This window comes from Papilio machaon, chromosome 3 (assembly GCF_912999745.1).
Source record: "Papilio machaon chromosome 3, ilPapMach1.1, whole genome shotgun sequence".
Classification (NCBI taxonomy): Eukaryota; Metazoa; Arthropoda; class Insecta; order Lepidoptera; family Papilionidae; genus Papilio; species Papilio machaon.
In genome coordinates, this window is record NC_059988.1 from 2851682 (window position 1) to 2865344 (window position 13663).

At 35.4% G+C, this 13663-nt stretch overlaps 1 protein-coding gene across 1 annotated transcript; it reads left to right on the forward strand.

The window, feature by feature from the left end:
* Positions 1–1806: 1806 nt before the first annotated feature.
* Positions 1807–13539, forward strand: LOC106712280 (ATP-binding cassette subfamily C member 4). Its single transcript, XM_045686549.1, has 29 exons — positions 1807–1883; positions 2086–2180; positions 2243–2399; positions 2637–2708; positions 3042–3243; positions 3389–3526; positions 3669–3753; positions 4139–4295; positions 4660–4873; positions 7026–7164; positions 7242–7367; positions 7461–7564; positions 7649–7805; positions 8119–8315; positions 8391–8473; positions 8556–8679; positions 8760–8918; positions 9127–9293; positions 9364–9543; positions 9786–9933; positions 10010–10160; positions 10407–10634; positions 10864–11027; positions 11108–11242; positions 11438–11593; positions 11672–11792; positions 12008–12246; positions 12715–12855; positions 13502–13539. The coding sequence occupies exons 1-29, from the start codon at positions 1807–1809 to the stop codon at positions 13529–13531; spliced, it is 4146 nt and encodes a 1381-aa protein (XP_045542505.1). The 3' UTR covers positions 13532–13539.
* Positions 13540–13663: the final 124 nt, after the last annotated feature.

Below are 13663 nucleotides of genomic sequence, written 5' to 3' on the forward strand. Positions count from 1 at the left end.
TTTTCTGTTCTAATCAAAGAATTAGGTTCATGAGGATCCCTCTTAGTTATATAAAATATTAGAATAGTCACGTATTGTGTCAAGCGATTTAGATAAAGTGCAGTTGGGACTTTAAGTGGAATGGAATAAACAGTAACAAAGAAATCAACATTATCATTATGACTTGTATTGCGTTTACAGTAACAATAGTGTAGTAGAGTATAAGTACACAAGTGACAACTGTCACTGGGTAAGCCAACTTACCTTATGATTATCATAATCTGTCCATTGCTGGACCTTACTTAATGATGGTAAAATTAAAATATAAGTGAGATTAAATAGAATAAACATCTCTGGAAAGGACGCTGCATAGAAATGATAAAAGATCAAATAAAAAATATTATTATAATATTTATTTTTAACAATTTTATATAGAACACAAAAACTTAAAGTATAAAAGAAAAACATCGTTCTAAATCCTCCAAAACTGTTATTACTCATTATACTTAAATGACAAAGTCACCCATATGGATACCACTCAAGTATGAATAATTTACAGAATACTTAATAGGTCAGTAGAACCAAGCTCCACGCTAACTAAATCTTTGCCGCTGGTTGAGCATTTATTTTTCGTAGCGACTAAAATCAGCGCATCTATCAATTTGGTAATGATATCATCAGAGTTAAATCGTTCGGCTCTGTCGCCTTCTATTTTGTTCATGAGAGATGCTAGTTGAAGTAACGTGTTCACATCCGCTGGAGCAGAAACAGATGACGCCGGGTCCAAAGACACGTATTGCGGATAACGCAAACATTGACCTAAAGTCACCTGTAAATTAAAAAAGAAATTAAAAATCATACATGCAATAAGCAAAAATTAAAATTAAGAAGTTAAAATTTTAAAACGTACTCCCAAAAGTGCTCCAATGAACAAAACTACCGCCAATAATCGATTCATTGTTCCAAACATAATGTTCATTAAACGCCAGTCGTTTTTATAGATTAAAATAGTTGCTAAATATTTCTATTACTTAATTTTACGAGCTTGTATAACAATGTTACAAATCATAGAATATTACTTATAAGGTTTTAATGATCAATATTATTTTAATCACTGTTATTAAAAACTGAAAATTACTACACCTACAGATGCCACTAATGTACTCGCGCGGTATCCAAAAATGCACTCACTCTTGCTGGGATAGTATTAGGAGCACCACTTATAGAAAATAAAATCATTGGGACTGGTTAGCATTTCTTCTACGCCAAATCTTTCTTTATCTACAACAGATATAACATGTGCATATATGTATGAATGTAGAGGAAGCGAGAGAGGTGTGTCAGGACCACGCACAATGGAAATCCGTGGAGTCGGGCGTGAATTATGTTGTTATAAAGACATACAGGAACATTAATTATGTAAAAGACGAATGGTTAATCAAGAATGTAAAAAAATCTTCTCATGTTGAAATTTGGTTTATTTCAATACACTTAATAATCCTTAGATGTATTAGGTAATTCTTGATATGATCCACAGGTGACACTTTATACATTATTATAGATATCTGTATTAAAGGGAAATTTAAATTAATAGTCACGTATTTATCGTGAAATCTATTTTTAATGAATAGAGAACCATTGTTAACAATAAACATTTTTTTCTTATACTTAGATAATTTAAGTCTTTGTGTATTTGACCTAAATAATTTAAATAGTTTATTGTCTACTACTGATTTAACAGAGTTCGCACGACCAACGTGAATTTGTTAATTTGCAAGACATTGGTTATGTTTAATAAAAACTATTCGACTTAAATATTTAAAAAATATGGACACCGGTCCGAAGCAAAGGAGAAAAATTAATCCTAGATATAAAGCGAATCTGTTTTCAGTGCTAACATTTGGGTAGGTCCTTGGATAATATTTAAGTTTAGGGCACTTATTCAGGCGTAGATGAACTCATTCAGATGATGTTAAGAATAAATTCATAATTTCAGTCTAAACCTCACGGTTACACACGTGAGACCATTTTTATATTGTTGTGGGATAGGCAATCAATAATGTTATGACAGACTGCTGCATTTATTGAATATCTTGAATGTTTTAGATGGACTCTAGAAACATTCAAACTTGGCTACAGTCGAGACATTCGAGATAATGATTTATATGCACCTTTACCCGAGCATCAGTCGGATATTTTGGGTGCGTATGTTGAAAGATTTATTTATAGAGTGATTTCCCAAAATCATTAAATTATTATCCAGGTGATGCGATGCAAAAGGCCTGGGATTGTGAACTTGAAAACATTCGCGACGGTGGAGAAAACATGAAACCCAGTCTATGGAGAGTTTTAACGAAGGTGTTCGGTGCGGAACTCATGCTGTATGGATTGATATTAGCGGCTATGGAATTTTTAATTAGGTATACTCAGCATATTTTACGACGGTAGAGTAAAAACATACACAGTTTCAAATAACAACATGTGACATATTACGTTTGAGCCGATTCGTAAACAATACTTTTAATTTTTTAGACAAATATCTAAAACTAATAAAATAAAAAAAATATAGTGTGTTCCTGGAAATTTTATGTAATTTGTACACTTACATTAATATGTTACGTTTTATAAATATTTCATAGTGTTTTGTTTCTTAATAGATTACAACAGCCGCTGTTTCTGGGCCTATTACTGCGTTATTACAGTCCCGCTCAAGATTTATACAATAGCACGTAAGCAGTACAAACAATTTGAAGCAATTTTATGTAATTTCAAAGATATTTTTTACAGCCATGCAGTAGCTACCTAAATGGTGAGCTACGTGGGTTAAAACATTTAAACGAATTGAGCACCTCCCCCTATTTAAGTCGGTTTTAAGCCTGGCCAAAAGTTGGTAAAAAAAAACAAAGATTTCGATAAAGCTATATTGCAATTGTTAACCAATGCAATATAGCTTTATTGCAGTCTAATTATTTTTATCCTTTTTAAGTTTTTTTTTTTTTTGTAGAAACAAGACTCAGAATTCAACAATAGTTAGAAAATAAATGTAAGATTAACATTTGCAGAGTGGATTCGACATATTTCTCCCGTTTGTTCTCGTACTACGACAAGGAGAGCGGCGTGCTGTGGGGCGAGGCGGTGTTCTTTGCCTTCGGTGTAGTTTTCTGTAGCACCGCCAACGTCATGGTCGCTCATCCCTTCATGATGGGTGTCACACACCTCGGCATGAAAATGCGAGTCGGTGTGTGTAGTCTTATTTACAGGAAGGTATGACAGTTTTATTGTAATTCCTTTGTTTATAGCCTTCTATCCTCATCAATGTAAGATAAATATGTTTGATAGTTGAACCCGACTCCACTTCTCTTGGCTCTGTACACATTTCTTAATTTGATTGTGACCTAATTATTTGCAGTCTTTAAAAGTGAGTCTGCAATCGATGTCAGAGAACAGCGCGGGTCTTGTTGTCAACCTCATGGCGAATGATGTCAACAGATTTGACACCGGCCCCTCTTTTATTCATTATCTTTGGATAGGACCAGTTGAAACAATGGTAAGTTATTCATAGTTTGTAATATTTTTTGGCGAGAGCGCTATTTACTCAATGTCATTGTGCAGTTGTAGAGTTGCCAAGAACAGAACGAAATACTTTCTCGTATGTTGTTTTAGTTAAATTATATTTTTCTATATTCCAGTTAATGACAATGTACCTGTATAGAGAAATGGGTATATCAGCAGTATATGGGGCTCTCATTGTAATTGCAGTCTTGCCTTTTCAAAGTGAGATAGAATTTTTTCCGTAGTTTAGCCAACAACATGTCTTCGCACGAATGGGCCGCCTCGGCCGGTAAAATAGCATGACCACACAGAAGAAAGACGTGAAGTGGAAGCAATTCCGCGTTTCATCTCATGAATGTGTGTGCCGCAGCCCTTATTTTAGTTCTGTTCCCCTTCCTACCTTTTTCTTATAAGGAAAGTTAGGGAAGCGGAAGTGGTATTGACGGTGAGGGGACGATTAGGAAGAGAGAAGTGACCTTCACACGGCCGAAATATTTACATAATTCTATATTTTCATAATATTGTGATCACACTGCCCTATCAAAATCAAACATTAAAACTCTTTTTTATGTCAAAGTTTATAGAATTAATATAATATACATTTCAGTATGTCTCGGAGTTGCAACTGCGTATTACAGAAACGAAACGGCTTTAAAATCTGACGAAAGAGTTAAATCAATGAAAGAGATCGTGATGGGAATTGAGGTGATCAAAATGTACACGTGGGAAATGCCGTTTAGAAAGATAATCGACACCGTAAGACGGTATGTTACTTTCTCACATACGCAAAAATATATTAAGTACTAGAAATAAATACAGTCAAAACCGTTTATAGCGACATCGTTTAGAACAACATACCGGTTAAATAGACCAAAATCAAAGGTCCTGGCTGAATGTTATTACATATCTTTCCTATTAATACCTGTCACCGGTTGTTACAACTATCGGTTTTTACGACTCAATATGAGCAGTCCCTTCGATGTCGTTATAACAGATTTTGACTGTAACTCTGTTGTGTTTAACTTTGAAATTGAACTAAACATAGACCCTAAGCGGATTGCAGCATTGTTAACACATGTGTACGAGCAAGTTGTGTAGCCGAGCTTACATCATTCTACTTCAATTTAGCCAAGAAATCCGCTGCATCAAAATGACGTCATACATTCGCGGTCTGATAATGTCCTTCATCATGTTCACTGCGCGGTTCAGCATCTTCATCACGGTGCTTCTCTACGTCACCTACGTGAACCGCATCACTGTTGAGAACGTTTTCTTTCTTACCTGCTACTACAACATTATGAGGCAAACAATGACATTATTCTTCCCTCAAGCAGTCGGACAAGTAAGAATAGCAATCTTAGAAAAAGTATTAGTATAAAAACAAAATGCACTCAAAAGTAACATAAAAAAAATTCAAACAAAATGCACTAAAAAGAAACAAAATAATGTCATGAAAACTCTCTAAACTCTAGTAGTTAGTAGTAGGGGCTCAGTTTTCCGCAACTCCACGACAAGCGCGTATTTTGGGTGTCTCTAAACTCTAAAGAAAGTTCTCTTCTTTCTTGTAACATGTCTATATTGTATAATTATTGTTATTTCGCAGTCGGTGTCGGCCGAAGTAAATAGGTGACATTTTATATTTGAGATGTATTAGACATACTTACGTTTATGTCCCTACTTAGGCCGAAACCGACTCCAAAATAACAATAATTATACAATATAGACATGTTACAAGAAAGAAGAGAACTTTCTTTAGAGTTTAGAGACACCCAAAATACGCGCTTGTCGTGGAGTTGCGGAAAACTGAGCCCCTACTACTAACTACTAGAGTTTAGAGAGTTTTCATGACATTATTTTGTTTCTTTTTAGTGCATTTTGTTTGAATTTTTTTTATGTTACTTTTGAGTGCATTTTGTTTGAAATTGGTTTTTTTAGGTTACTTTTGAGTGCATTTTGTTTGAAATTGGTTTTTTTAGGTTACTTTTGAGTGCATTTTGTTTGCGATTGTTTTTTTTTTTGAAGTCGGCTATTTTTTTTTCTTAAAATTTTTGTTTTATTTCACAATTTTTAGTGAATTTGAAGTTCAATTACAAATTTCCTTAATACATATAAAGACGTAAATAAGACAAATAAAGAAAAGGACTTTCCTATTTGATATGTGTGTACTTCAATTCAAAAACTAATTTAGAATGCACCAGATAACCACTTATCCTTTAAACAATGAAATAATTATCAAAATCGGTATACAAATTGAAAATTACCGAACTAATACATCGTAGCGTGCCTTTAATTTTGTCCAGCCGCGCGCCGCACTAGCATTTTTCGAATGCGCGTAGTTTTTAATTATTTAATATCTCCCAAACTATTGATCAGAATTACATAGTTTAAAGGCTAACGTAATCTGCATTTAATACTCTAGCCATCAAACATATTTATTTGGATAAGGATTCATATCGAATATAATATAATAGCGCCGTAAGCTTACGACGCTGTTTTTCGTGTGCATTTTAATCGAAGTTTGTTCACAATAACATGGTTTTTGTGAGACATCCATAGATGATAGATATATGCCACCGAAGACGTTTATTTAGCAAATTTAAGGATGTATAATTACTCCATACATCATTTTTATGTAAGTCATATAGTTTGACCTACGTAAGCCCAGAAAGCAAAATTGTGCTTTTCGTGTAGCATTTTTCGTTTCCGCGTAATTTTATTCTTACGATATCTCCTAAACTATTAGACAGAATGATATAGTTTCAATTGCAAATATAATCTACATTAAATTCTCTTGATAATGAACATGTTTATTTACATAAGGGTTAATACTGAACTCGAATAATAGCGTCGGAAATAGGGCATGAATTTAATTGATGTTTCTGAAGAAAAAAATGGTTATTGTGAGAAAACTATAAAAGATAGATATATGCTATCGCGGACTTTTATTTAGCACATTTAAAGAGCTTCAATTCGCCATACATCATTTTTATGTAGGTCCTATAGTTTAGCCTACGTAAGCGCTGAAAGCAAAAATGTCCCTAATGTACGCAACAAATTTTGAAGCTATATTCAAAATCTACTAGCCTTCTAGTTATTTAAAAAAAAAAAAAAAAAAATGGGACCCACCTGCAAGCACTTCCTGTCGATTAAAATATTTTTCATCAAAATCGGACCACCAGGGGCGGAGTTTCGCGGTAACACACATAAAAAAAAAAAAAAATACAGTCGAATTGATAACCTCCTTCTTTTTGAAGTCGGCTAAAAATGGGACGAAATTAGTTTATAGAACAGCCCAGAAAAGTATGAACAATGTAAGACTCATGCTCTCTCGCTATGAAAAGACTAACCGTGAGGTTCCACTGCCTAAAATACCTATACAAAAACATATTGTAGTCCTTCCAGTCTCTTTGAAAAAGTAGAGATAACAATATGTTCTTGTAAAAGTTTTAAGATAGTGGCAACTCACGGTAACGTACGTAAGATTTTGATTGCAGATAGCTGAAATGCATGTCGCAATACAGAGGATTAGAGATTTTTTATTAAGCGAGGAATGTGATCTGCCACTTCGCGAACAGCTATTCGCCGACACAACCACTCAAGATAAAAAACCCAAGAAAAGAGTTACGATTTCAAGTAAAAAATTTAAAGGAAATATAATCCAATAGCTAATAATGTGATGATGTTATTAAGCACAGCTTTTTAATTTCTAGTCGATCCAGTAGAAATAAAAAGAAGATATTCACCTGTGAGACATCTACCGGAGCCTAGTACTTCTAAAGAAATTCCAAAAGAGAAAAGTATTGCGCTTTTACTCTATTCTCTATACCACTACATTTATTTATATTAACTTACGTAAAAGTTAAATCGATTTATCAATTCAATTTTTCTAAATCTATTTAAATATAATACTAATAAAAGTTATTAAACAGGCGAACATACGATAAAGCAAGAGATAATAATAAAATTTGAAAACGCGTTTAGTCGTTGGATTAAATCATCTAACGAAGAAGATGTTGAAGATATTACTTTTGATGTAAGCAACAGAAGAATTAAAAAAAATATAAACATTAACTTTATCAAGGTTGTGCAATGACTTACCTGTTTTACTCTTGCATAGATCATGTCTGGTTCATTGACCACTATAATAGGCGCGGTTGGTTCCGGCAAATCAACGCTACTGCACATGATGCTGAGCGAGCTGCCGACCTCGCGAGGCAGTGTTCATGTTAACGGCACCCTTAGTTACGCTTGCCAGGATCCCTGGCTCTTTGTAGGTAAGTTGATATTGAAAAATGGGGTGAGAAAAATACAATGCGGACAAAGGATATTTTTTGATCTAGTTTTCTTTCTCGTTGTTGCAAATTTTAGGATATTCACTGGTAGTTAATTTTTTTTACTGTACAAAAAATATAATTGATTCTGTGCACTAACGTTAGAGTACTGATCTTAGTTTAGTCTAGACTTTTGGTCTAGTCTAGTCCAGGCTATTGATATACTGCTCGTCTTCTAACTTTAACGTCGTGAATTGGCAAGACTTGTGGGTACAATTTCTTGTTTACAATTAACAACACTTGCACTTTCCTGTAGGTTCTGTACGTCAAAACATTCTATTCGGTCAGCCGTTTCAAAAATCCCGATACATGGAGGTTTGTAAAGTGTGCGCATTAGAGAGGGACATATCACTTTTTCCACATGGTGACAAAACTGTGGTCGGGGAAAGAGGAGTGTCGCTGAGTGGTGGACAAAGAGCTAGGATAAATTTAGCTAGAGCTGTTTACAAAGAGGTATTTTAAATCATAAATGTAGAATATTACGTGCGTTTCTAGTTTCTTGAAAACTAGGATTTAATTCATTTTCAGGCTGATATATACCTGTTAGATGATCCACTGTCTGCAGTGGATACACAAGTTGCGAGGCATATTTTTGAAAAATGCATTAAAAGGTAATCCTGAGTACAAAATTTTATAAAATGAATTTTATTTAATGCTTATAAAGTATCACTAATCAAAATGGCTCATTCTTAGATATCTGGCAAGTAAAACGGTCGTACTGGTCACGCATCAAATACAATTTATAAAATCCGTTGATCAAATTATTATAATGGATAAAGGCAAGATTCTCGCGGAAGGTGGTTTCGAAGATTTAAACGTAATTTTCTTTTCTTTCTTCTGCAAGTAAGGCACCCCACCACAAGGCATGATTGGTGTTTTATGATATATCTTTAATAGGAACAGGAATTGGCCATAATTCAGTTGATGCAAGACAAGACGCGTGAGGTGCGCGAGGATGATTCCATGCCGAACCTGGCCAGCCAGTCCATGCTGCAAGCGAGCGCGGTTAGCTTATCGCGACGCAACTGGTCTATCATCCTGGATACTAGTGTTGCTGTTAGTAATACCATATATTTATTGAAAGTACCTTTTCTAGCGAATCCTATTTTATGCAGCATTCGTATTATACCATCCTATTAACAGATAAGTATTTATGGCGTTTAAGATATTTCAAATATTCGTTGAGACTACAACTTCTAAAAGGCGGAACCTATTACTAAACCATGATAGTATAAATTATCTTAAAATTTCTATACATTTCCAGGATCAAAAGCCAGAAGCGGAGGCACAAGCTCTGGGACGAGTCCGCAGCTCCGTTTATAAAGAATATTTTCTAGCCGGCACTTCTTATTTCCATGTTTTCATCGCTGGCATATTGTTTCTTTTGGCACAGTTCTTTGCAAGTGCCAGTGACTTTTGGATAAGCAAATGGTAAGAATATTCTCCTTTAGTCAAAGCTAGAGTTAAAAAGGATCTTTATATAATTTTCTCTGTCGTCTAGGAGTCAAATCGAAGATCATCTAACGGGTGACTCGTCTATCGATCGGTTGTTATGGTCTCAGGGCGGCCTGTTCCGCGGACACTACGTCATCATCTTTGGCATTCTCACTATAGCTACCGTAGCCGTAGCCCTCTGTCGGGCTTTCATGTTCTTCTCGCTTTGCATGAAGTCTTCTATTAAGTTAGTACTGTTCTACGCTATTTAAAATCTGAAGCGAAGGTACGATTCGGGTTCGAAAATCCTTTGCTACTAGAAATTAAAAATATTCATTAACAAAAAGTATAAGATCCATGTCATGTGTTCTTCATTTGGTTTTAGAAAATAACTATAAGTGTTTCTGAAATATTTTGGCATAAATGTTTACAGATAATGATGAAACCTATTAGATAAATATTAAATAAATAATACATGCATTATTATAGATTACACGACCAAATGTTTGACTGCGTGTCACAATCTCCAATGAGCTTCTTCCACTCCAATCCTTCGGGTAGAATTTTGAATCGTTTCAGCAAAGACATGGGCTCTATAGACGAACTCCTGCCACAAGCCATGCTGGATTGCTTTCAAGTAAAGTTGATATTTTTGCGGAAAAAAATAATACTTTAACTAATTCTGTTGATTTCATCTCCACTATCCATTTTAGATAATGCTGAACCTGGCCGGTGTAATAGTGGTCATTTTAATGACTGATATAACCATGTTAATACCTATAACTACGTCATTAATTATTTTCTACATATTTCGTATCATATATGTGCGTACGACCAGTGCTATAAAACGATTAGAAGGAATAAGTAAGTACTGAGATGATTACGTATTTACCCATATGTAAGTATTTCAAATTCCAATTACGAATGTCTCTCTTTACCTCAACACCTCGATAATTAACACTTAGTAATAAAGATTGCCATCTGCAATCTAACGTAACGTTAGTTGCGGCCTTAACCTGGTAGGCAGAAGTACCAGGTTTCTGTTTGACAGAAGATATAATGGGTTATTTGGTAATTAATATAAAGACTGCAGCCAGTTTCTTCTACTAGCCCGTAGTCCAGTGTTCGGGCACGTGAACGCGACCGTGCTGGGCCTGGCAACGATCCGTTCGTTCGGTGCGGAGGTTTTGTTGGCACAGGAGTTCGACCGGCACCAGGATCTGCACAGCGCCGCCTGGTACCTCTTCATCGCATGTAGCCGCGCCTTCGGATACTTCCTCGACATCATCTGTCTTTTGTTCATCGTCTGTGTCACGTTTAGCTGCTTGATGAAAACTGGTAAAAATATAAGAAAATGAAAACTTTTAATTTTAGCTCCATTCTATAAAATTAAAAATATACTTATTTCAATATTTTAAAACACCGTATTGTATACTATTGCGATGTGTAATGTCTTATTTTAGCATCATTTACTTTGTAGCATCTTACATTTTAATCACTCTAATTCTCTAATAATGTTAATGTAGTATAAAAAAGCGTTAATAACTTTATAATTATTACTCTTTAGATAACGAAGGCAGCAATGTGGGTCTTGTGATCACTCAGTCGATATCATTGACGGGCGTGTTCCAGTGGGGCATGCGTCAGTCTGCAGAAATGGAGAACCAAATGACCAGCGTCGAAAGAGTTCTCGAATACACAAAACTCCCGCAGGAGGGCGCTTTGAGAAGTGTTGGTTATATACTACTCGTATAACATTAAGACGAAAACATAACAAATTAACATAACATATAAAACAATTTCATAACCAGGATCCAGAAAAAGCGCCACCTGCGGACTGGCCGCCAGAGGGAGCGATAACCTTTGACAATTTAAGTTTAAAATATACCCCTGACGGTAATTACGTACTTCATAAACTGCAATTCAATGTACAGCCTCAGGAAAAGGTAACTAAGGTCATTGTATTATTTCCCTAGTATCGCATTGTAAATATCTTTTAATTACTTACTTTAACGTTATCAGTTACTCAGAGACATTAGATGGTCAATAAGAAAGACCCTCAGTGTACTAAACAAAAGGACTGAGTGTAGTATTTACTTAAATAAAAAAAAGTGTTCAAGTAGTGTACGAATTGCTTACAGATAGGTATAGTCGGTAGAACTGGTGCTGGCAAATCTTCCATTATTCAAGCGCTGTTCAGGCTGGCGTATTTAGACGGTACTATTATAATAGATGGTGTAGACATAACCAGAATCGGTCTCCACGACTTGAGAGAAAAGATATCTATTATACCACAGGTAAACGAGAAATAAATTTATTTATTTACTCATTGGGGTTGAAGATTTTTCCTATCGAATAAATGTAAAATGTTACAGGAACCGGTATTATTTAGCGGGACTATGAGGAAAAATCTAGATCCATTCGACGAGTTCTCAGATGAGACCCTGTTAAAAGCTCTCAATAATGTTGAGCTACTTAAAGCTGAAGAAGGCGTTGGTACAGTTGTTTAATTAATAAAACGACTTCTATTTACTATTTAGCATCACACTTTTCCTACACGTTCCATCTTTTTAAGTAGCCTAGATTCTAGGGCACTTATATGATATTCATCCAATGTGTACACACTACGTGTAGGTGAAGAACTTGCTATATATTAAACCTTCACATTTTGAGAGCAGAAGCCGTACTGTGACAAATGAGTACCATTCCAGAGGCACTATACAAGCAAGTGTCAGAAAGTGGGTGCAACTTCAGCGTGGGAGAGCGGCAGTTGGTGTGCCTGGCGCGGGCCATCGTGCGCGACGAGCGAGTGCTGTTGCTGGACGAAGCCACCGCCAACGTGGACGCGCAGACCGATGCCCTCATACAGACCGCCATACGTCTGCACTTCCAGCGCTGCACCGTGCTCACTATCGCGCACAGGCTCAACACCGTCATTGACTCAGATAAAGTTACAACCTACATGATCTGAGGATCTATCTGCGATAAGCGACAAAATCTGTATGAGTTTTGTCGTTGTAATTCACGCCCTTTAGAGGCACGGTATAAACCTAATACAAATTTTGTCGATGACGTTACGAATACTTTCTCGCAAATTTTGGGGTACATTTACCGTAATCTCCACTGCAGTGACTCGTAGTCTCTTCTGTCTAAGAGAATGAAAGGGATGATAACGACCATGTCCAATGTGAGTTGTTTTACTAGTAGGCGCCTGCGACTTCGTCAGAGCAGAAAAAAGTAGCCTACAATATACCAAGCAAAATCGGTCTAGCCGTTCATGAGACAGACAGGCAGGCACGGGCAAAAGATTTATAAATTGTTTTTTTTTAATTGTATAGATTGATTGGTATATAACGAATCGGTGTTAAAATAAAACTATGCATCAAATAATAACATTATTGTTGTATTTTTTATGCAGATACTAGTATTAGACGCAGGTCGCCTCATGGAATACGATCACCCGCACGTACTGTTACAGAACAAGAAGGGATACTTTCGCAAAATGGTCGCGGAGACCGGCCCCGCCATGGCGGCCATGCTGCATAAACTAGCTAAAGAGGTAACCTTTCAATATTTTCTATAACCTTTAAACGTGGATCGTCAAAATTAGGCTAACCAGTAGGTTAAGGTTACGGACAACTGATCGTGTTATATAACTTCAAACTTTCGTGATTTTTACTAATATACTGTTCGTAAGAAACGGGATTCTTACTACGATTGGGCTGTTTGCGCTCCCGATATTTCGGGACAGTTGCATGCGCCATGTTTAAGAAATAATGTAGACCGGTACGGCTATTTTTAACATTTTTCACACTACCGCACAACACCAGTCAACCTGTGAACATAACGCATGCAACTGTGCCGAAATATCGGGAGCTCAAACAGCCTAATCGTGGTAAGAATCCCGTTTCTTACGAACAGTATGACTGATCGTGTTTTCGTGAGTTCGAATCCAGCCATAAAAAAGAGTTTATAATTTTTTTTAATGATTACAAAGATATTAGTAGATTTCAAATTTCAAATAATCAAATATTTGTGGCTATAAAAATATTTTCTTTTGGATTACTAATTAATAGAATATTTTGTTCACATCAAGACCTGTTTGCTTACCAAAAATAAATAAAATTTATATCGAAAAAAAGTGTAAAATTAAGTTTGTAGATTTGCCAACTATTTGTAATCTAACTTGACTTTTTAATTTTCAGAGTTATATGAACATCAAAAGAGAGGAATAAAGAAAAAATGCATTTTATTTAAAAATTCTTTTATATTCCTACATCTATCTTACATTATAATGTATTCATTGATTAATGTATTTAAAATATAATGTTTTAAAATAAATACCAGTTTTCTATTTACTATATATT